Source organism: Anas platyrhynchos, chromosome Z, assembly GCF_047663525.1.
Source record: "Anas platyrhynchos isolate ZD024472 breed Pekin duck chromosome Z, IASCAAS_PekinDuck_T2T, whole genome shotgun sequence".
In the NCBI taxonomy this organism is placed as follows: domain Eukaryota; kingdom Metazoa; phylum Chordata; class Aves; order Anseriformes; family Anatidae; genus Anas; species Anas platyrhynchos.
In genome coordinates, this window is record NC_092621.1 from 82,400,842 (window position 1) to 82,426,309 (window position 25,468).

The following is a 25,468-nucleotide window of genomic DNA, read 5'->3' on the forward strand; positions in this document are numbered from 1 at the left end:
GCATATTTACTAGAAAATAAACTAGCAAATGACTCCTCTTTGGAGTATAAAAGAGTGGTATAGACTGAAACACCTTCACAAACAGAAGAAAGTGTCATCATCCACAAAAGGACGATATGGAGCTATCATGCAGACTGATACAGAATATAAACGTCTGCTACAGCAAATTGGCAACTTTCCTTTCAACAGCACTCAGACTGTAAGCACAGTTCCATTAATGGGGAGCTGGAAACCCAATGAAAAATGCCCCACTGGAATACAGCTGGAATGATGTCAAGCCTTGCCTTGTTTCTTCACATGAGTATGTTCAGGTGGGTCCTACAACAGCCAGAAGGTTACCGGTTCGCTGGACATTGAAAACACCAAAAGATGAAATGGGCCCCAGGGACTAGTACTAGAAAGAGACTTTGGATTTGGGTGCAGGTTCGAGACCCTCCAATTAACGGCGCGGGGAAGCAAGTGATCAACTCAATATGAGTGGTAATACAAGCTTCAACTTTATTGTGCAGATATCCATATATTTATATACACAGCTATAATTATGCCTTACTGCTCACTATCCTATTGGATAATCCTAAAAGTGTTGCAAAAACACTTTTTCTCCTACTTGCGGTTACAGCGCATAAGCTACTCCCTCATCTTCCCAGGCCTCAGATCCACCTGTTTATCTCTCTCTCAAGGACAGACTACTCCTTGCATATTTTCACAAGAATGCTTCTCATCCGGCCTACTGCATGGCTATAAACTCTGCATTTTCTTTGCCTTGCTTGTACAATTCCTCTAGGGACCCGTGCCCTTGCTCTTTGAGCCATTCTTCAACAATTCCCCCTTTTTCTTTTTGTACAAGCAAGGCCCCATTTGTCATCTTTGTTACCCTTTTCGTAATACAATGATAAGCTATTTTGACAAAAATGATTATCAGCAGTACAATAAGCAGCAATCTCAAACCCTCCTTAATAAGGGATACAAGCCAAGGGGAAAGGTCACCAAACAAGGATTTCAACCAGGTATCAGACAAGTTAACATTCACTCGTATTCTACTTACATGTTCTTTTAGCCAATCCAACCTTTTATGGATCGACTCACTATGATCTGACAAATTAAAACAGCACATTCCTTCAAAGTCCTCACAACCATGTCCTTGGGCCAGCAGCAAAAGTCAATGGCTGCCTGATTCTGCAACACTGAGTGTTGTAGTCTGTCCATATCATCATCATTTGAGAGAGGATGCCGGTAGTTGCGTTGAACTGTTTCACTGTCCAGCACGCCAACTTTTCTATTCGTGTCAGGGCCCGCGCGGCTGCCACCCCTGGTGTGAAGAAAGTGGCAAATATTCGCAAGGTTGTTGACCATGATTCAACATCATCTTTACGGTCAGGTGTTAGACCGTGAGCATCTCTTTTCGCTCTAGTGGACATCGTCTTGGAGATATTCAGCCAGTCCTGGTGGCGAGGTGCAAATAATCCCAATCGACCAAGACAGCAGGGACCTCCCTATGTGTGCCACGAACCCAGCCACATATAACAAGTCTGTGACCACATTCAAGGGCGTTGTCATCCATTCCATGAAGGCCCACACAACGGCCGATAGTTCCAGTGTTTGTAGAGTATCTCCCGATGTGGCTGGTTGTAGTTGTTGTGATCTGGCAGCATCTGACTGTAGGTGGGCTGCATCGCAGGCGGGGCAGGTGTTGAGATCGTGGGTGGCGATGCCATCTCGTGGTGGGCCAGTAGCTGCCCCCATGCATATCTCTGGCCATCTAGGCATATCTCTGGCCCTAACTGTACCTGCATATCCACCAGTGCAAATCTCCCAACCCCCATTAACTGCTTGGTAGTTACGTATTCTAAAGGATCTCCCGGTGGTCAGGGCGTGTGAGCACTGATATCACATATACGTTGCCAATGAGCCTGCCATAGCAGCTGGCCAGATTGTGTCATTATCATTCTTACTATAGTTTTGATGTCCTCGGGACATAAAATACTGCTGCCCCAAATATAATTAAGCAACTGCTTGGTCGGCTCACTATGCAACCCACTCTCGTTTACTGTGGCTCTCAGCTGGGATAGTAGTTTTCAATCAAGCGGGGTGTGGGCTCCCTGCAGACCCGCAGCCCCTTGTCCATTGGTTACTGGGAAAGCCTGATCAGCGAGCAGGCTCAGCAATTCAAAGTCCTGAGCGCCTGCCGCCTCTCTGGCTATCTCCTGCCAATTTACCCTTTCTATTCCCTGTGGGGAGGGCTTTGGCAGTGGCTTAGTGGGCGCCTTACGGCTCTCTCTGGGTGTATCCTCTTTCAGTTTTAAAATGAGTCGCCCCACCACCCCCTCCTCGCTGTGGGAAACCTCGTCTTCTGCTCCTGAGACTTATATCCCAGTTTCGACCATGGTCGGAAGGGGTGGCACCATAGGCCATGTCTCCTGATCTGCGTCTGGACTTTTACTAGGCGGGAGGGTGGTGACGCCCCGGGGGGCCCCAGCGGTGGGTGCCATGGCTTAACAGTTATCGGTCTCCCAGATGCTGGTATAGGCGAGTAATCGCCCCCCACCAAGAACAGCCCTTTTGATTCTCGGCGCTGACTTCCTAATTGCTGGGTAGGCACAGCTGCAACTTGCTGTTCTAACTTGTATCTTTTAAAACTATCAATAGTTTCCCACCACGGTTTCATTACTTTTTTTACCATTTTATCATCATCTATAGCTAAATCCCACAAGCAGTCCCCATAAGCTCTCCATTCTTCCACATCAAAGTGTGACTTAGGGTTACAAAAAAAAACCCTTTGCTACCTCAAAAGCTATAAGCCCTGTAATACATGTATGCTTAACTCCTTCTACCCCTCGCTTTTCTAAAAAGCATTGCAATAAGTTGAGTGCTACCTCCTTATCCATAGTGCCGGCCTTTTTACCGCGTCTAACCACGTCGTGTCTGTCCGTGATTTGTGCAGCTCCGTGTCTAACCACACTGGTAGCCCTGCGAACTGTGCAGATCCCTTTTGGTCGGTCTAAGCAATCTTCTGCCCTCATATTTGCTGCTAATCGGTGCTTGTCAGCTGAAATTGCAAATGAACATTCAGAAGAGAACTTGTTTTGCTGATAATTCTAAGATGCAGTGCAAGAGATCAGGTCTTCTCACAGGGTTATGCTTAACAAACTTGCTGAAATTAAAAGCACAGAGCTTTCATGTATTAAAAAATTATAATGCTTTCAAAAGATGCTTCATTATCAAGCTGCTAAGCTGCCCAGAACATCAGAAGCATATAAAAAATATAATTATCAAAAATGAGTTCATAAAAGAAAGACTGTTTTAGGTTTTGCTGTATTCTTTAACTACAGATTAGGCACAATTTGCTGCAAATACTTTGTCATATTATCAATATTTTAGCTAGTAATTATCTGCAAAAAATGTTTCCATTCTCTGGCCTGCTCTATACTTGATAGAAAATTGACGAGCATGTTCATAGAATGATGAAGTGCCAATTCAAAGATAACATAGCCTTCTTCCACAACAAAGCCAAGATCCCAGTGAATAGAATTGTCAAATCTGAAAGACAAGTTGCTTTTTGAGAAAGCCTGGCATGTATGAGTATCTATAAATGCATGTATATTGTAATCCTACTTGTCTTTTTTTCATTTTTTTTAGCATTGTTTCATGCACTTTGTGAAGAATGTGCTGAGTGAGCATGAACGAATAAATAATTTAAGCTCTGACTTTAATTGTTTATCTTCTTCTTTTTTTTTTTTTTTTTTTCAAATAAAAGTGCAAATTCATGTGTCTGACTTTTGCCTTTTACCTTCCTCATATAACATGAGCAATAGGAGCAAACTCACCTGGAGACACAAATCTCTGTTCTCTGTGACAGGCTACCCACTAACCAGTTGTGTCTAAAAGGCAAGGAGAAGCTTAAGTGTTGTTGAGTTTCATGCTCAGGATTTTTTAATAATAATAATAGTAATAATAATAATATATTTTTTTAAAAAGCAACAACAATAATAATCTGGGTCTAGCTCCAGAGAGAAACTCCTGTGACAAGTAAAATTCAGACAGTTAGATGTCTTTAGTCAAAAGTTAAAGAGTTTAAAGCTGCACTTGAAGGAGCTTGTCCTTAGAATTCAAAACATGGCAAAACATGAATGAAACTGTCTTCAATGCACTGAAATATTTAAAAACTTCCTTGCTCAAAAATGAACAATGTATGTCAGAACTTTTATTGAATACCTTCCTCAAATGTTTTTAAAACTCCTTATTAACTTAACAATTTAGTTGTTGTTGGTTTTTTTTTCATTTTTAATATAAATTATGTAATTATGCTTGCAAATAGTTCCACTATACATCATGTTAATTGTATTTTCTTTTTCCATTAAAATATTCAGAGAAATAAAAGAGGTCCTCTTAAATTTTGTGTAGCTGGCATCCCTTTCATTATATTAACAAATGTTATGGTTTAAGATACCACAGAAAACTTCACAAAGGCACTTACAGGGTCAAATAAACATACTTTGCCCTGTTGAGAAGAGTGCAAGCCTAAGAATCCATTTTTATAGATTAAAAGAAAGAAACAAACAAACAAAAAAGGTAAAGCTCTGATTCTTACTGGCCAATAATCAATGTTATTTTAATGAATAGATTGATTTAAATGTGTACAATTCTTTGAGATATTGTCCTTTCCAAAAGTAAGATATTGTCTTTTGGTTTGTGTGTGGCCCCTTATTTGAAAGTATCAGTTTAGCTTTAACACGGATCTGTGGTAAGAGACAAAAAAAATCTTATATTATTAAAGCTGTTTCTCGTTATTCTGGTCCTAGGAAAAATATGTACAGTAAATGTCTTACTGCTTGGTATTGAAGGAAAGAGAAAACCTAATATAGTATCTGGGGTTTTTGTTTTGTTCTGGTTTTATTTTGGTTTCTGTTAAGTTGCTGACAATTGCTTAAAAAATAAGGTAAGTTTTGTGGGTTAACATGGCTTTGTGTATTTCCTGTCCATGTAACTCTTCAGTGTCTTTTTTAGAGCAAGTACCTAGGGATATTAGTAGAGGTGATCCATTTCTGTGGGTTTTCATTTGTTTGCTGCTTTTGTTAACTGGATACAAAGGAATGTTCACAGAAACCTTTCAAGACCTTCAGAAAGCTTTTTAACAGTATGTCTCATCTCTGAAATACAAAAACGTATCAAATTGAAAGAGATACAGGTTTGAGAATGTAAATTTAGTTTTATAGAGGACTGTACTTGTGTTGAGATTCCTGGCTTCAGTCTAATCACTAAGGGCAGTGCAGGTTGTGGTGATGGGCCTTGACATCTTTATACTGTTTGGGTCCACTCAAAACTACGTATGGGAACAAAAAAGTTACTTTCATATCTAAGAAATATTGAGATTATAAAGATGAAACAGATCAACAGTGTAGTCAGCAGGCTGAGGGAACTGATCCTTGCAGTCTTCTCAGCACTGGTTAGGCCACACTTGGGGTCCTGTGTCCTTTCCTCTGCTCCTCAGTCCAAGAGAAGCATGCACATGCTGGGGACAGTCCAGCAAAGAGCCACAAAGATGAGTAAGGGGTTGAAACACCTCTCCAGTGAGGAAAGGATGAGGGGGCTGCAGCTGTTTGACCTGGATGATTCAGCCTGGAGAAGGGGAGGCTCATGGAGATCTCATCGATGTCCATAAATACCTGAAGGGAAGGCACAAAGAGGATGGAGCCAGGCTCCTGTCAGTGGTGCCCAGTGCCAGGACAGCAGGCAGTGAGCACAAACAGGGTCAAGGAGGTTCCCCTGAGCACCAGGCAGCACTTCTGTGCTGTGCGGGTGGCTGAGCACTGGCACAGGCTGCCCAGAGGCTGTGGGGTCTCCTCCTGGGGGATCTTCAAAAATCACCTGGACACAGGCCTGGGCACTCTGCTTTGGGTGGCCCTGCTGGAGCAAGGGTGGGACCAGATGGCTTTGAGAGGTCCCTTCCAACCTCAACCATTCTGTCCTGCAAAACAACTTTAATTACAATAGAGAGAACCTAATCCTAACCGTAACCCCAACCCTAACCCTTTTGCTTACTTATTTACTTATCGATGTTATCAGGTGGTATCTCGGCCTGTTGTATCTTCTGAAGAGTGTCATACAAGCTATTTAGATTCTTCTAGATTTTTTTTTTGTTTTGTTTCACTGACTGTGGTGGACTGATGCTGTGGAAGTCACAGAGAATGAAATCCCAGGGGCTTGCAGGTCTTGCTGGGCAGATTACATCTAAGAAAACCCAGATTGTATACCAGAGAAACACCCAGCCAGCCTCTTCCTAGATGTATATTGTACCAGCACTGACTGTAAACTTATTTAGCAGAGCTGACCTGAAAAACAGAAGGGCTGGGTAAGTTACACCCTCTTAATAGGGACAGCAGTGACCACATACTCTCTAGACATACTGACTCCTGAACTGTCCCTTGGGCTGTTCAGTTTTGCGTCATCTCTAGAGTAGGTCAGTGGCAGTGAAGCACACACTGACCTCAAGGGAGTTCATAGCAAACCCTGATCTCTCAGACAGTGGAAATCTCTCTTTAACTATCATCTCCATATCCTTCAAGTCTTACGTGCGTAATTTGACTCTTTTTCAGTAATAACTCAAGTTCCCATCACGTCCTTATAAATAATTATAACTTTAATAAATGGAAACAGTAAGGGCAGATAGGACAATGTTAAAAAAAATAAAAAAGTGGGAGGGAGGGAGCATTTGGCTTCAGTGTGCAAATGACATATAATTTCCAACAACTTGAGAGGAATCTTGCCTTTAAGACTTGTTCATTTATTTAAAGAATATATTTCTCACAATTTAATTTGTGGTTTCAGGAGCTAAGTATAGAAAATTGCATAATGCCCTTTTAGAACTTGGTGACTAAGAGTGATCACATTAAATGAACATAGCTTGCATGGAGTTGGTTAAAATATAATTTGTTCCATCACAACAGTTTAAATCTCTTTAATATTGGTCAGGCTAAAATATAGCATGCATACTTCTAAGATACAAATGTTGTATTCCTTAAGATATGATAAGGGAAAAAGAGACAAAAGAACCCAATAATACATCCTGCCAAGGTTGCTCTGGGAACAGAGTTAAAGAATTTGTGGTCTGTAAAGTAAATCCTTCTTCACTAATGACCGTTCAAGGTGTTTCTCATGTTTATAAACAGAATTTTTCAATTTTTTCATCAGGTGCTTCATTCCAAATGCCTACGCTGCCCTCTTCACTGCTGCTCTGGTGCCGCTAATGTGCTTGGTAGTGGTTTTTGTGGTGTTCGTTCACGCCTACCAGGTGACCCCACAGTGGAAAGCATACGATGATATTTTCAGAGGAAGAACAAATGCTGCAGGTAAGATGCATAGGCTACCCCTGAGCAAACAAATCAGACTTTCAGGATGGTGCTGATCATTCTCTCCAGTACAGAAAACCCCACTGGAAACCGCAGCTCAATAAATACCTAAGCAGTTGTGTAAGATTAAGTATGCTAGCAGTTCTTTTGAAGTCTGTGAAAGTACTTTAATGATGAAAGTTATGCAGATGTGAGCTGTCTTACCAAAATGAGGATAAAGATGTGTTAAACCTAAAGCAAGAAATTACCATCACTGTTTGTGTCTAGTCTGGCAACGAGAATAGACCTAAAACAGTGAGCTGTCTTGCGTGGTCGTGGCTGGTACCAAATAGCACTTCCCCAAAGAGGGCTGAAGCTGAGTCAGGAGCATCGTTTCCCTGGCTGTGGGGCAATGATCGGACCCTCGCCCAGGCAGGGCTCTTCTTCTTGGTCCCAGGGGACAAGCAGAGTGCCAGGCCCTGGCCTTGCAAGGGCTGCGTGCTGGAGTACGTGGAGTTAACATGTCTGTTTGGAAATTTCCTAGTGCTAGTTGTAACTGAAACATGCTTGAAAGAGAAGATCTGCCTCATGCAAAACAGGAAGTATTGGTCTGTCTGTTCTGTTAGAACAATTTCAAATACAATAATGTTACCAAAATAAAATTTCACCAGTTTAGACTAACACTGTAATAACATGGCACTCTGTGGGAAGCTGAGAATAATTCTTTTGTTTTCATGCCATTCCTGAAAAAAAATAGGTTTCTGTTTTATAAACAAGTGCAAATAGTAGATTTGAGTAGAAATATTTTCTTCCGAATTACATGAAGACAGTTGGATTTTATAAACTTTCAAGAGGTTCTTGAATCATTTTTCCCAATATGTTAGATAAATATCATCTGAACTTAAAAAGGAACATGGATTATTAAAAAACTCCGTTCAGCAGTCCAGTGCTTGTAACTGTTTGGATTTACAGAGTGGGCTGTCTTGTTCACTTTGCAGTGATTGTTACAGCGTGAAGTGAGGAGTTGTGTTTTATTTTGAACATTTGGGTTATAGAAATGTATTCTTTCTAAGGGAAAATGAAAATAAATACTAAGCATTTATTATCCAGACATTTCTTTAGGTATTTATTTCTTTGTCAGTTTTACTAAGAACTATATATGAATTTGGATAAGGTCTGATAAACCCAGCTTGTAACTATGATACTCAAGACCTTAGTTGCACTTTATTCTTCCTTTTTTTTTTTTTCTGATATAAAAGGGACTGCCCGAAGCAATCACAAAGGTGGCTGCTTATTCAGTGTTGAATAATATATTTATTTATAAGTAACAGGTTATTTATTTATTTATTTATTTATTTATTGTGATTGTTTTTGTTGTTTTAGTATTGCTAAAGATGGAGATTCCATATTCATATGATGAAGGGCAGTGCTTCAGAATGCGTCTCAGAGCAGTTACACAGAAAAAAAAAACAAACAGTATTACTGAAACAATAATAGAGACAAAGTCAGTACACAAAATGTCAGAAAGTATTAACAGGAGCTAAATCACCAAGACATGAAATAGCAAGGTGGAAAGAAAAGTCTGTTTGATTTAGCGTAAGATTTAGGGTTTTTGTTGTTGCTTTTGTTTGTTTGATATTGTTTTTTCTTTCCCAACATATACAGGAAAAGGTAGAGAAGATGTGAGGTGTCAAAAGGAAAAAACAAAACAAAACAAAGAGAAATGAAGAAGAGATGTGTTTGATAAAATGTCAGTAATAGCATTGTCTTATTGAAAAGCAGGTACTTCTTGTATCCCTTCATGGCAAGTGAGTGTTTTGCTAAGGCAGGGCTTTTTCAGGCAGAAAGGAAGGTACGTGGTGCACCTGGGGGAGACTGGCCACCGCAGGGCTGGGACGAGGCTGCCTGATTGAATGAAGGCTGGTGATTTCTCCAGTTTGTGAGGTTGCCTATATAAATGCATAACTTAGCATTTGTACATTAGTTGTACACAAAAGGCTGCTTCTCTGCTGAAAACTGAGGTAGTAGCAGTATATTTACATTTACTTTTAAAGATTTTTAGCTATGTTGTGCTTTTGAAGATGCAGTCAAGGGCAATCTGCAGTGGCAAGCCCTCTTCCCGCTTGTAAAGTTTAGATCTTGCCATATGACTTGCATTTTGGAGAATTTCTACATTCCTAGAATGGGACCCGAGGCTGCTTCGGTACGGATATTGCAACCTTGCTGCAGGAGGTGTGGGAGCCACTGATTTTCAGGCCCCAGTTGAGTGCCAGCACCTGGCTGCCCGGTGGTGTCTTATTCTGGCCTTTCTCTGGCTCTCATCCCCATATTGATCTCCCTGTCCACTCACCCACAGCTACAAATTCCTTCAGCAAGAAAAAAAAAAAAAAGACTTCCCTGGGCCTGAAGTTCTGTACCCATTCCTCTGCACTTTGAACACTGCAGTAGGTAATGAAGGGAAAAAAAAAACACTAATAATAACAGTAATAATTCACTGCTTTGCAAAACTGCCTGCTATTTAGCCAGCTTGTCCAGAAAGAGAATAAAATTCCAAGTGAATGGTACTGTAATCAGTGGTGATTTATCAAGTGCAGAGCACTGTAAACATAGACAAAATATTTTTGAAATACACCTTTCATTTTTACTGGCAATTGTGGCCACCTGTTGATTTGAATCCCAGAAAGCCAAGATTCTTGCAAAAAGGAAAAAGTGGCATATGTAGGCATGTAATTATCATTTACAGCTAGATATTCGTACAAACACCTACTTGCACCTGAGCATTTAAACTAGTGGAGTTTATTCCCTTCCTGGGAGTCATTCAGTTTGAAGATAGTTAAAGCTGCAGTGTGATACAGGTGACCATAGGTGGAGTCTACAATAACCCATGCAAAAAAGTACAGAATGTATTCAATAAAAAATAAAATACCAAGGTCACTGGCTTCCATGCTACTGTAAAGCAGAAAAAGTGTCTGGCTATGCAGATTTGAAAAAGAAGTATTTATTACCTGGCTTCTAAATGTGGATTGCTTAGATCATTTCACAGACTGTAGGAGAAGCCTCTTAAGCAATGGCTGATTAACCTGAAGCTCCAAATTTGTGGCCTCTACTTGAGGAAGGCTATTGCTGACTTTACCAGAGATATAATAGGAATAGAAACAGTAAGGTATATGCTTGTATGTAGTATATACAGTTATTTCCAAAGAAAATGGATATGAAGATGGCTAAGCTAAAATTTAAGTAAATATATATATATATATATAAAAATTATTGCCCTCATGTTTTGGAAGGCTCTCAGGCTTACCTGCTGAAGAATTTCCATCTGGAATGATCTAGTCTTCTACAGCTATTATTGTAAATTTTGTCTGCTCTTCCAAAACATCTTTCTGCGCTTAGGCAGAGAGTTTGTTGCCAGTAGCAGCAGGGACCCCTGTGTATTTTTGTTACTAGAAGAGTAACAATATTGGGTACATATCTAAGGGAAAAAAAATACTGTCCTTTGGTAACTGCAGAGTATCTGCTTGCTATTAAATAGTTTCTTGGAAAACTATTGGATGTGGTTGATTTTTTCCCCATCTATTTTCTACATAGATATTCACTTCTTAGCCGTACCGTGTGGATATTCTTCCTAATCCTTCAGATTTATCCTGGATGCCCTTGGGTGGAGCCACATCTCCCATGCCCTACTCTGGAAGCTTTCAGGCTTTAAAGAAAACATCACGGCACGAGGACAGCCAGCCCAGCACAACTCTGCTTTTAGTAATCACTGTCAGCTCCTTTACCAGTGGTCCGTGATCTGCCCACAGAGCTTATCATACTGTTTCCTTATGCCTGGGGTATTGCTGTAAAAACATAAATAGGGTTGTACTGGAAAATAAACAGAAATAAATAGGATTTGCCAACTTCTGATTAGGGGAATGTGCAATATGCATGCTTCTCGTTGCCCTGCCTGGAACACACAGTGTGTGAGTTTGCCTTTTCTCATTTTTTTACGGCTCCAGAATTGCTCTGTCACCAGCTGCGTTGCTTTAGATGGTGATTGATACAGCTTGCTTAGGTCAGGGAATTTTCCTCCACAAAAGAGAGGAAAGGGCAATGGGAGAGTCAAGAATTAATTATCTTTTAGAGCAAGCAGCTCTTCATCCTCAGAAGCGAGTGCTGGAAAATAGTGTGAAAGCTGATTTATAAAGGTTGTTATCCCTAACCCCAGTATCCCCTTTCAAAGACGTGCATTTGGTTTGCTAGAAAAGAGGCTTCAGTTTGGACTGATTCAGCTTGCCAGCCTTTCAGCAAACATGTTCAACTGACTGATTATTCTTCTATATATAGAAACCGACTTCTCAAAAGTTAGCCCTGACAGCCGCCAAGTCAGGAGTGTGTGTTGGATAAACAGCCCCTGGTGAACTAATATTTAAGTTTGTAGCAAGAAAGGCTGCTTTTCAGGGAAATCAGGTGGTCGAGAAGCAGGATGGTTGTATTTGGCTGTAGGAGCAGGAGGTCAAAATAGGGATATATAGCAGAGAACTGTTTTTTCTTGACAGTCCAAATATGCAAAATACAGAAACTGAAATTAGAAAAGGCAGAGGTCCAATATTCATTGTTTTGCTTTCCAACTATTTATTAACTTCTCATAATTTTGCAAAGATTTGAGAATGTAAAGGAAAAATTTGAATCGAAAAACTGCCTGCTTTTTTTTTTTTTCTGATAATACCATCCTCATAGGTGACCTCAACTTATTGAACATGTCATAACATAATTTCCATGCCCAGGGCATAAATAATGCAGTAGAATTTACCTGATTATCATCATTGTAAATGTGCCAGAACGAATCTAAAGATTAAAACCTTTTGTTGCCAAAATAGAACTTCATGAGGAATACCCCAAATATTTAGCTGTAAAATTATAACTACCTTTTTGTGTCCTCATTCATATAAATTTCTTTAATGTGTTTATCATAGCAGTATGGAGTTCCTGGCCATAATAGATCATGCTGCATGGCCCACCTGTACCTTCTACCAGCTGATCTCAGGAACCAAATAGGAAATCCAAAATGCAAGTACAGGACATTCCAGCCATGCTTTGGCTCTTGGGAATGATGCTGAGGACAGGGCTTCATATTCTAAGTGAGAATGTTTATCTAAGCCTGTTGTTACACGTCTTCTTTATCCTGTAAGCTACATGCTAAAACCTTATCTCAAACTGTGAGATACATATCATATACCTAAAGGAGTGGAGGAACGGTGAGTTCCATGAGTGCCTTCATCTTGAGATGGCAATATGCATTTTGGAATCAAGAACCAGATGTTTGCTACCTATAAGCTGAGAGTGATGTACAATATTCACAGGATTCATCACAGTCACACAATGGGTAATATTTTAGTCTTCATAATACTCAAGGGCCTTTTCAATTTTGTAATTAGGACAAAAACAAATCTTTGCTTCTGAGGTTTTTAGAAATACAGTTTAAGACAAAATGCACAAGCGTAATTACAAGCTGAAATAAAGAGCAAAGATCTGAATAAGATAATAACTTAAATTCATCATCTGCACTTATGCAATTTAGATTGTACTGTGCTTCACATGCCCATATTAGCTTTCTTCCTTTAAAGAATTCTCCAGAAGCAAGTTAATTTGCATGAGTTGTGCCTATACAATTGTGCATTTAGCACCCATTTAATATCTTGCATAATATTTTAAAATAATTTTATTGCATGACTATTTTATTGTATTGATGAGTAGCTTCAAATGTTTTTCTTCCCTTCCTTCCTTCCTTCCTTCCTTCCTTCCTTCCTTCCTTCCTTCCTTCCTTCCTTCCTTCCTTCCTTCCTTCCTTCCTTCTTTCCTTCCTTCCTTCCTTCCTTCCTTTTGTTCCTTCTTTCCTTCATTCTTTTGTTCTTTTGTTCTTCCTTCCTTCCTTCCTTCCTTCCTTCCTTCCTTCCTTCCTTCCTTCCTTCCTTCCTTCCTTCCTTCCTTCCTTCCTTCCTTCCTTCCTTCCTTCCTTCCTTCCTTCCTTCCTTCCTTCCTTCCTTCCTTCCTTCCTTCCTTCCTTCCTTCCTTCCTTCCTTCCTTCCTTCCTTCCTTCCTTCCTTCCTTCCTTCCTTCCTTCCCCTTCCTTCCTTCCTTCCTTCCTTCCTTCCTTCCTTCCTTCCTTCCTTCCTTCCTTCCTTCCTTCCTTCCTTCCTTCCTTCCTTCCTTCCTTCCTTCCTTCCTTCCTTCCTTCCTTCCTTCCTTCCTTCCTTGTCTGTTTGCTGTCTTTCTGTGATTTGCCATATTCACTGCATAGCAGTAGTAGTGTAATCTATCATAAGAGGCCTGATCTTTCATTTCCTATACCAGGAATTGTTTTAAAACTCATAAGAAAGTTTGTCAAAACCCTGAGATTTAATAGAAAGGTTAGGGAGGCCAATCTTTTATGTTTTTCTATTAGTCATGTAGTCTTTATTCTTAATGGGATAAGTGCTTCCATTTTAGGAAGCACTTCTTTAATTTCAAGCTGTTCCTTGTCGCAAGGACAACAGATCAAAAAATGTAAATGAAAAAAAAAATATTTTAACAGTTTTGCTGCTTCCTATTTTTACAAATAATCCATGACCAATTTTGTCCAGTTGAATGCTGTGTACTTCTATATGCCAGCTTTCTAGTCTGCAGTATCAGACAATGTTAAAGTCAGCACATCTTTGACATTCGTAATCTGGAATCAGAGGATTTGTCATGAGTTACTGATTGCATGTTGGTGGTGGCATTTTCTCCTTTGAACTCTGTGAGGAAATCTTTTAAATTCTTTACTTTGGCCACAAAACCCTGTTACCAAATTCCTTTTCTACGGCAGTTGTCAAAAGCAATCAAAAAAAGGAGCTAGCAGAATTTGGAACACTGTTATTCAATCTTATTTTCAAAAAAAAAAAAAAAGTTTTTTTTTTGTGTGTGTGTGTGTGTGTGTTTTTTGTTTTTGTTTTTTTTTTTTTTGTAGTTTTGTTGCTAAGTTTAACTCCTGACTTGTTAAGCAATAGTCTGTAAATGTTTTACTGAAATTAGGTCTCGCACAGAACAGTGAAATTCTGAGTAGTAATACATTCTCCCCAATCATTTAGGAAAAAATGTTAGAAATGACGATCCAGGTTTTGCAGGAGGTCTTCATGTCTAGCCAAGAACAATTAAAAACAATTAAAGTTGCATTATCAGTTTAACACCTAAGGGGAAGAAATATAGTAAATATTTATAGGTAAACTCAGAAGATCATTAAAGCTGTATGATTTAATTGGTTCTTTTATTGACTTCTATTTTTAGGAAAAAAAAAAAAAGACTTCAGGCAATAGAAGAAGACACAATATGGGCCAACACAGTAGTAGGAATACAAACACTTGGCTGCATTAGTGATGTGCAGCACATTCTTTATTTTTCATAGTTAAATCATTTAGATGGTTGCTGCAAGCACATACTCAGCACTACACTCCAGAGTTTTAATATTTATTAACCATTTCAAGGTTTATTAATTTCTGCTTCATTTAACATTTTTCACTGCTCAGACTTACCTGGACAATACTGTCCATAACATCAGTTAATGAAGGAAGGAAGATATGCTGCATTATCCTGAAGTATCCTTCAGACACTCTACCTGGCAGCCCAAAGCTTTGTAATGAAACAGACTGAATACACAACCTTAAGGAGTGGCTCCCAGCTCTACAGGACTAAGAAACAGGAAACAGGCAATTTCAGAATCTGAAGGTTGCTTTCATTTGAACTATATATGTCAGTTCTAGGGAGATGATAATAATATATTACCTTCTGAAATAGATAATCTGGGCCAAACTGAGAAGTTCATTCTGCTTTATGGACACCAAATGTAAAGCTTTGATTTTTGACCGATTATGGTGTCCTGAAGACAGTTCCAGTTTTGGCAATCTATAAAAGCAATTTGTTGTTTTCCTAGTTCATTTCAGTTACTTTTCCAAATGGTGCTACAGGTTTTCTCTCTAGCAATGAGCTGATCTTAATTTCACAGGGCTTGTTACTTGTTCCTCTCCTGATGCCTTTGTTCAAACGAGTCAGAGATTAATTTGATATTAAGTTTTCTGTCTGCACACGTACACATCCATTAGTTTTCCTAACTGTAAAGTGCAGGATATACAGCAAGATGGCATTTTTAAGGAACCATTTAATATCCACAGCAGTCAGCTGGCTGAATTGTGCAAGAGGACGTCACTGCTGCTTCCCTCTCTAATGCAGAGGCTTTGGTAGGGAACATGCTACCGTAATCAATGGGCACTGTGCAGGGACAGCCGTGTTGCACCGCTATCTGAAATTAAAATGATGTCCACAAATCCACCTGCATCGTCAGCTGGCAATGATCTAAACCATCAAAGGTGTGACGGCAGACACATGATGGGGAAGACAGGAAGGCTCCTTGTTGTTTTCTTGCTCCTCTTCTCAGCTGCTTCCACTTTTTTGTTCTGCCTTCCTCCTTGTCCTCCCAGCCTCGGGCTGCTGTGAGGCAGCATGGCTCGTAGTGCCGGAGGTCTCTCTTTCCCATGCTTTACACAATGGGTGTATCCTGCACCCATTTATTTTAGAAATATAAAGTTGTGTGGATTTATTTTGTTGGAGATTTAAAAACACTGTAAGTGAAAGCACGACTGTTTAGAAATGTTTTTTTGTTTGTTTGTTTTTGTTGTTCTTGTTGTTTTTGGTGCGTGTGTGTGCTTCTGCTTCCTGTTCTGCTCTATCTCAACTGAGCAACAAACAAGGCTGACAAGTGTTTCAGCTGAGCAATCTGGCATTTTGTTACCTGAATCTTATGCTAGCTAATTCCTGTGGAGCCCCTTGCCCCTGGATACTCTCAATTACTGAAGCTCACAGCTCAAGAGGAGACAAGCTGAGTTTGTGAAACTGAGGTGCCCTGAAGATGACTAAATAGAAACCCTGCCTTGTACAGGAATATTTCCTCTTTCATTATTTTTTTTTAATCCAATCCAAACATATCACAAAAATGCTACAGCCTATCTTTCAAATTCTTTAGATTTTAATGTAAAACATTGGACAAAATCGTAACTGATTACTCTAAGGATTCCCCTGCTTTTAAAAAATGCAGTTTTACTACTCATAAAAATTAATTACAATGTAGCAGAGCCCCCAGAACAGCAAGCATTGCAGAAAAATCGATTATATAGGTAAGTTAATAAAAAATATAACCATTTCTCAGCAATTGTGAAGAACTGAGGAACAGCGTTCAAATCAAGGTTTTTTTGGTGAATAAAGTACATGTAATTTTACCTGGTCAGATGTATAGCCTGTATAGCCTGAGCTATACAAAGTCCTCAAATACTACACAACTGCAGCTAGAGCTCTGTGAGCTACATTTGTCTGTGTTGAGTCATCAACTCTGCCTACGTTTCTTAAGCCTCTAGTTAAGGAAAAGGGAAGATGTTTCAGGAGACATGAACAGTCAGGATGGTGATATGTACATACATTATATATATCTATAGTGTATATATATATATACTTAGGGAGTGGGTGGACTGACTGTTGCTTAAATAAAACCTTTCATCAGTCCAAGTACTAAAAAATCTGTGTTAATCATGTACAAAAAAAAAAAGTACAAAAAAGAAAAAAAAAGAAAAAAAAAGAAAACAAAAAAAAGCAAGCACAATTCAAATATATAATACCCAAAAAGGTGTTTGACCATGTCTCACCTACATCAGGCTGGCACAGAGCTGACTGTTCCACCGCAGTCTTTTATCTCCTAAGGTTTATTCATGTACTGCTAAGGGGACTGCTTGCACTTGGGTTTAGGGCACGGTTCTTGTAAGTGAAGGTACATCAGTCCAGAAATAACACTTGTTTACTCAGGAGGGGCTGTTGGTTTTCTTTCCATATGAAGGAAACCACAAATAACTAGACTGTCGGGTTTGGTTCATTTCAAGCCTTTTTATTGGCATCCTTTTCTTTTATGCAGGGCTGTTTTTATAAACTTATAAATTGCTGCTGATTTTCTGATACATTTTCTGGTATGTTCTAGTTATTGAGCTTCTGTTTGATCAAAATACAGCAAATTGCCCGATCAAAATGTAGGTGAAGGGAATTCAGACAGCTGAGGCTTTGAGTGCTGCCAAAGTTTTGGCTCTGAATTAACCCTTTGCAGTATCGAAAATGAAGCAATTGCTGTTGACAAAAGTAAAAGCAGGACCTTTACATGGACCAACATTCAGCATGTGGCAAAAAGCAGGTATCTTCAGACTATTTTAGTTACTATAAGTGTAATTATTAATTAATATAATTCTATTAATTAATAAAACCTGTAACTGATATGTTTGTACTGAGAAACATTCATACATAAACCTTTTGTAACTACTCCTGAAGATACACTTAGTAGAGATTTTGCTAGGTTCAGTGAGCTTTGTTCTGGTTTTTCCTGTTGTCATTCTGTTCTGGTAAGATGGCACTGAAGTTATCAAAGCTCCCCCTCACACACACTTGAAGATAAAAAAATTCAGATCAATGTACATGAAAAGTACATGATCGAGGTAGTAGTATATCAAACTGTTATAAATTCCAAGTCAATTTAGTTTATAAGATTTATTTATGGGGTCAATAAAAGGCAAGTAAACAGTGCTGGGTGCGTGGGGAGTCTGGGCTCCTCCAACACACACGCACGTTACATCTTTATGCTCCTAGGCTAATACGTATTCATTACTACTTCTAGAAAAGGCAGGGTTATTATAATTAGTCCCTGGAATCCAACCCCTCCCACTGGTGTATGTGTATCAGTCTCTGGTGGTCCCCCTGGGAGACTCAAGGTTTACCCTTCAAGCCCTCTGTTGACACGAATTGCTGGACCATTCCTTACAAAACCATCTCCCTTAGCTTTATGTACACCACTGCTTCACCAGTCTGTGGTTTCAATGATCTAGAGGTGTTGGGTTATGATTAATATTGTGCAAACTTTCCTTATGTGACATCTTTGTAGTAAAAGCAGAAATCCAGCTGCTAGTTCTGGCATGCAGATTGTCCTCCCATAACTTGCTTTCTTTTCTCCCCACCCCAAACCTGAGTTGAACTACATTGAAAATTAGCACTAAAGCCAAATCGTTGTTTGAACTTTCTGAGATGATTCTCTACACTGTTAGCTTTGATCTGTGCACAGCGTTTAGAATATGCATACGTTTGTGATCATTAATTCCCAGCCCATTGCATCAGTTGTATGCTAACAAGCCAAATTTTGTTAAATGAGTTTGAGGTGTAATAACATGATTATATCCTTCCATTTATATCCATGCACAAGTAAATTAATGAGTTCCTCTATGGGTAATTTACCTTTAGAAAGATAAATTTACAAAAACAAACAGCACTTTGTGTATTCCCCCCCCCCCCCCTTTTTTTTTTTTCAGGAAAAAGGCTTTTCAGCCTTTTTTCAACCCTTGCTAAATTTGGTTATTTCTGTAACCTGAAATATTTTGAGGTCTTCAATTCCTCACCAGTTCTTATGAACGTTATTAATTACATATCTAATAAGTATTTAGATTCATTGTGTATGCAGTGTAGGATAAAATTGAGCACTAATGCTCTGTTTCTTACTATGCTACCTGGTGCTTTAGAGGACTTTGCCTTTCTTATTATTGTAAAAGCATTGTGATGTTGGCCGCATATATTAGTAGCTGCTAAAGAAAAGCTTCAGCATCTGCTGAGGCCATGAGGAACTTTTCATTGTCCCAAAGGCACTTTGAGATGGGTGATTTGTGCACTAGGGATGCTACTATCTATAGGGAGCAATGTAGGAATTATTTTGTATTTCCATTCTATTCCTCTAACAAAACTGAGTCCTCCCAGACAAATAGCAGAGGTACATAGCCTTAATCTTCTTCCCCTGGTGCTGCATTGAAAAATACAGATATTATTTGTGTGATGGTATGAATCGTGGGTCCTTGAGAAGTCTGAGGCAATCCAACAAATTTTGGCCAGACCTCAGTTCACCAAGGGAGAAGTGATTCAGGTGCTTAATGGGCATCAGTTGTCATTTCAGAAAACTGAGGTTATCCAGCTGTCTTGTCTTAAGGGATGGGTTTTCCACAAGTCCTGTGTCAGGTGTGCGGATGATGTACAGATCCTTAAGATATCTAGTGACATAAGGCGCTGGTACCCACCCGTGATGTTTCCTGAATTCCTGCTGAAAATCCCCAACTGGGCAGGGAACTGGGGCACTGCTTCCTGCCATCCGCTGAGAGCAAATTAGAAACGCTTCATTGACAGACACTGTGCTGTGACCAAATGGACAAACTGGAGAGGATTTATGTTGTGTCCTCAGACAAAAATGGCAGAACGGTACCATAACCACAACCAGAGGCTGAGTTTTCAATCTCCTTTGTTTAGAGGATATGACTTTCTTGATGCTGTAATGGGCTTTGCTATTTCCCAGTCAAGTGGATATATTTATTTATTTTCACAGAAAACAGAAGGTCATGTAACTATTCCGAGGAATTAAGTTTAATACTTTAGTTTTATTGCCTCTGGAGCCCTAGGTTACCACTACCCTGATGTAATGGTGATCTGAGTTTGTTACTCAGAATCTCGTTATAATTCACTGGTGAGATACTTGTCTTCCTGACTGGTACACCACGCTGAGAGGCAGCTCTTGCAGAACATCCTAGGTGTGCAGCTTAAGTCGTCCAAAGCAGCATTAAGCTTTAGTTGGGGCAGCTTGAGTAAACCACACCAGTGAGTGAGTTACTCAGAGCTTCGTTTTGAGCTGCTCCCTCATCCTCAAAATACGTACATCCATTTCTGCCAAAGCAATAGCAAGCAACTCTTCCCTGCCTTGCTGTAAGGTCATGTTGACTTTGGCTGTTGCCCGTGTTCACATGGCGCTTGCTGTTTGTATAGTATTAAAGAAAACACCCAAAGCACTCCCGCGGCGCTGTTTCTAGAATAACACCTCCCAAAAGTGCTTGGCTGGTGTGGTACAGCTGGTGTGGAGAGGGGCGATGTCTCACAGAGCGCCTCTGCGCCCCGAGGTGTGCAGGCTGGGGCAAACACGGACTTTGTCACTGTCAACACCAGGGGCCGAGGAGGTGGACCTGGGTGTCGAGAACAGAGCTGGGTGGGGGTGGGAGCTACTCCAGCTTTCCTCTGCATGAGCTGTCAGCTCTCCTGAGGTCTCTTGTGCTGTGAATGCAGCAAGGGCTGTGAAGCGCAGCTGCACCCATCGGCCGGGTGGCGTGCTTCAGATGAGACTGCATCTGCATTTATCAACGTGAATGCAGTTAACCCATACAAATTCTGTCTTTGAGGGACTCCTCGACTGAGCGGAGGCATTCACTTGATGTTTTATGCCATCAGATGTGTACTCAGGCTCTGCTTGCAGTAAAAGTTATAGCAAATCAGAGAATAACCTAAGTCTTACACCATGAAGCGCCAGAGCCATCACAGCCTGCTGTGTGGATAACACTAGTACTCTTTTCCCTTTTCCCCTCAATTCCCCAAAATCGATTTTTTCTCCACATTCCCAGAGTTTGCCCGGTGCTCTGCCATGCTTCCCCCAGCTCTCAGTCCCACTTTCCCGGCACACGTGCCCAGTTTGCTGACAGGGCTTTGACCCTGCCCGGGGGATGCTTAGGGAGTGTTCTGCACTGCACGCACCAGCTGAAAGCCTCTGCTTCTGATTTCCAGAGATCCCCTTGGTCCTGTATCTCTTCGCCCTGATCTCCATCACCTGGCTGTGGGGAGGGCTGCACATGGCGTACCGGCAGCTCTGGATGTTGGTCTTCTTCATCATCTTCAACAGCCTGCAGGTAAGAGCTGACTTCTGGTCCTTTGGTCCTCTTGGGGGATCACCTCCACCTCTTCTCAATGCCCATGGCATTTCAGCTTGGCCAGCTGAACAAAACCCAGAAACAAACAGCGGCTTGCGTGTGACACACTGGAGATGTTAATTGTGTTCTTTATCTCTTTCTGAAATTAACATATAGAATGCACATTAATGCAAGAGGTGCATTGTTTTGAAACAATAGCAATAATTGCATGGATTTAATTTCATAGTAAATACACTGGGAAAGAAAATTGTTTGCTTACTTATGTAATTTTACTGAGATAATTATACCAGTAAAACTGAAGTATTTGCAGCCTTTGCAAGGAAACAGAGTATTTCAATTTTCCGTGTCCTTTAATTAAAAAAAAAAAAAAATCACTAAAACCCACAATACTTTAAAGTAGCCGTAAGATTTATTTTTTTTTTCCTTATTAGGAGTGAGCATTTAGGGTTGACTTTTCTCATTTAGCATTGGTAAAGAAGCAAAGATCTTTTCACTGAAAAAGTCTAATATACACTAGATGTTGATTATTAGTTATGAAAAAATACAAATTGCCCCTTACGGGATTTCACACATGTGAGTACTTCCACCGGACCACTACTGTGCTGTGCAGAATTCAATACCTTGTTGTGCATTATGGCATTGTTCACAGAACAGAGGCCAGTATATCACGGATGGTAAAGTGCCTCTAATGTCTGAAAACAGTGAGATGATGAGGAATCCGAAATATGTACATTGAAATCTATGGTGTTCAAATTGTTCTGAGATGCATATAATAGAAACATCTGTGATATCATGTATTATCTACCTATATTCATACCTGTATTATTTACCTATATTTTACCTCATCAGCTAGAAAGTAATAAAAATGAATATTTACCACAAACAGATTTATTTTAGATTTTAATTCAAAAAGTAGACATTCTTCTCAGCAGAAATCTGGACTTTAAAAATATTCTTGAGTCATAAGCATTTTTTTAATTGAAAAAAAAAACAACCCAAAGTCGTGGCTTACTCTCCCTGTGCATTTAGTTATTCAAAACAACTTGTCATTTAATTATACTGTATATGTTGACATATATGGGCTCAAATTCATTATCTTTCTTTTCTGTGAAGTTAAGTGAGTAGTCATCACCTGCAAGCCAATAACATCACTTTTTAGGAAGGCATTTGAGCTTTCTGTGCAGTGGGACGGCCACAGCTCTGCAGGGCTGGCTGCAGCGCCCACGCATGTCCCCTGCCTTTCCTCTCCCCCTGCAAAACCTCAGAGCACAGGCGAGCCCCCATGGGAGTTTCAGCAGCACAACCCTAACTGCTGTGGCTTTACAGTGAAACATGTCACTGAGATGCAGGATAAGTGCGTGGTGACGTCTCTCTGTGTGTGTGCACGTAGAAACAAAACATACTTTTATACATCCTTTTTTTTTTTTTTTTTTTTTCCCCACCGTTCTGCAAAGAGTTATTGCTAGAATCCGATCCAGGCTTGTGTTTCATGGATATATTGGATACAAATGCTTGAAGAGGGTTGCTCATTATAACTGAGATTTTATGCCAGAGGTAAAGCAGTGACAGAGCACTGTAATATGCATGGATATTTGCTTTAATAAAAAAATACTTTATTGCCAGTGCATATTTAGAGAAGACAGATATGAGCACTCAGTGAGAATTATCATTCATGGCCAGAATGTTGACACTTCTGTGTAACTGCCAGAAGATATGTTATATTGCTCTGCTTTATATAACCTGAAATGTTTTATTCAAGCAAGGGCACAAAGCCTAGGAATTATTGTTAGTTTAATTATTGTTGCAAGGCACTAACTCCTGTGATGAGAGAAAGCAGTGAAATGGGATGTTGAAAACCAGTTGTGTAAAACTTGAGTCCCACAAGGCCTGCGGGGGAGTTATTGCACCTGGTAGTTCAGTGCGATAGCAGGTAACAGAAAACACAGATAAAAAAGCAAGCACAGAGTAACATTTAGGTCATGACCGATAATGAAGATGCACCTGTGCATGACTCTGAAGTTAGGATTTTGTTTAAATGCAGATAAAACTGAGATGGGATACTTGCTCTTCTCAATCCATGTGAAGTTTTCAGTTGGTTTTATTTAATGCTCTTTATGTAGTTTTGTTTCCATTAGTGCACTTTAAAATTTTCAGAAGGACCCCTGGCGGCAGGGGCATTTCTCATCTTTCATGGCTTTATCCCTCATTGCATCTCCATCCTCAGACAGGGCGAAGCAGGGAAACACACATTCAGCAGCTTTGTTTGAGCAGCTAGGACTCCTGGTAGGCTGCCATGCTTTGGCAGGAATTAAACATGTAGCGGCTGTGTTTGCTATTTTCAATAGCAATTAATCCCTTGGTTTTGCAATTAATCCCTTGGTAATGTTGTTTAAGAAAAGTGCACTCCTGTAGTCTCTTCTGTCTCTGATTGCCCTGAAAAAGACGGTGGTGTCTGGAGAGTGGCTGTAGATGGCAGCTGGCCTGCAGGGTATGCTGCACCATCTCCACAACAAGTATATTACTATTCAAATTACATCAATATTTATCCTTTTCATCAGAAGGAGCAACACATTACATTCCTTTTCCAGTGCTAGAGGATCGGCAAAGCCTCAAATATAAAATAGTGTTTCCTCTATTGACAGGACATGCTAAAATTTCAAATGTTTTATCTCTTCCTGGCTAACGTTTTACATTAAAACCTGTGCATTTGCAGCTCTAACTCAGATAGTAGCCAATAAAAAACTTTTCCTTGCAGCTGTGAAGAGCTGAGGACTTTACACTTCACATTTTAAAGACATTTTCTTATGCTCTGCTGGAGATATTAGGCAGGAAATGTATCCTCTACCTTTCATTACTAGATATTAGAAATTACTTTTTAATATGTGAATTTATCAAATATTTAAAAGGAAAATATAGCTATTTAGTATTGGGTGCCCGAAGAAGAATAAAAGAAGTTGAGTAGATTTCTCACAATGCTACCTTTTTTTTTTTATTTGTTTGTTTTAATAGCAAATGTTTTCGGTGCCTTGTAAATCTGTACAATAATATGTGTTTAAAAAACATTTCCTGAAACACCACTGCTGTATAAACAACCTCACCACATTCACATTGTTCTCCTGTTTTAAAAGTTGCAATTATCTAACCAGGAAACAGAAGAGCCAAGTTGTGATTCAGGTGACCAGACAAGCAGCATGAGTTGAAAGAACAGCGAAGCGTCAGGGCGAACAGCCTGCAAAAAACACCCAACGTCTGCGAGCTATGCTGTTATTCAGATAAGCAGCAATGATGATTTGTGTTAATAAAACAAAGGGTCAGCACATGGGCTGTTTCTGTGGGAGAGAAGTATGCATTACACGCATACTTCTGGTAGTAAATGCAGCATTTTCAGGTCGTGCTCCCCTGAGAGGAGCCATCAGGGCAGTCTTGGGGGACAAGCACGCGGTCCTGGCCTGCAGACAGACACGTTTGTGTTGGTGTGACAGTGTCCCTGACCTCAGCCTGTCTGGGGATGAGAGAGGGATGTGAAAAGGGGCTAAGGTGTGGATGGCACGTTATGAAAGTGATTTCCTGTGGAACTCGCTGTCTCCCCACACGTGCTGTTCGCACGTCATTCCCTTGCGCTGCGCCTTCATCAGCTCTCAGGCAGTGGTTGTTAAATCTGGGACGAGGCTTTCTGCCTCCAAAGGCTGCTTCACCATCTATTAGCGGGCATTTCTGCTATGCGGTGTGCCCCACTTTGGTCTGAAAGCAACTCAGCATTCATTAAAAGCTTTTCCCAACAGGAAAGAGAACATGAAATAGTTTAGAAGGAGCAGAGCCCTGCTTCCCTGCTGCTCAGGAGTTACAGACCTTGAGCAAAGCAGAGCACGACCCATTAAATGTGTTTGATATCCAGATGGATCCAGCTCGGGAGACTGCAAAGGCACTGTGTATTATCCAATTTAGTTGTTTAGCTGCATGACAAACATTTCCTCGGAAATGCACTTGATAGAAAAATCATCTCCTAAGGACAGATTGTTTCCAAGCACTTCCTGTGGGAAATGGTTTCCATCAGAGAGGAGTTTACAGTACAAGCTATTCATGTGCATGCAGGGGAGGGACAGTCCTTTCCCTGTATCTTCAAGAATAAACATGCAAAGTGCTGTTTGGGGGTACTATATCTGATTTACATCGTCACAGAGTAAACAGTCACCCAGCAAATAAATACAGCTAAACCCCTTCTGTTCACCATGGCCAAAATGAAAGTTTAAAAGGTATCTTAAAACTTTTTCATCCAATGTGCTTAAAGTAGGAAATCCCAAAATACATTTAGCATAGTGTAAAAGGAAAAGGCTAAGGAGCATG

The 25,468-nt window shown here is 40.1% G+C and overlaps 1 protein-coding gene across 1 annotated transcript in view; it reads left to right on the forward strand.

Annotated features, from left to right (window-relative positions):
• Positions 1-25,468, forward strand: part of ADGRV1 (adhesion G protein-coupled receptor V1) — a 290,567-nt gene that overhangs the window by 227,829 nt on the left and 37,270 nt on the right. The window contains exons 89-90 of the mRNA XM_038170880.2: positions 7,189-7,346; positions 20,982-21,103. Of these exons, the coding sequence (XP_038026808.2) occupies positions 7,189-7,346; positions 20,982-21,103 (280 nt within the window). The remainder of the gene's footprint in view (positions 1-7,188; positions 7,347-20,981; positions 21,104-25,468) is intronic.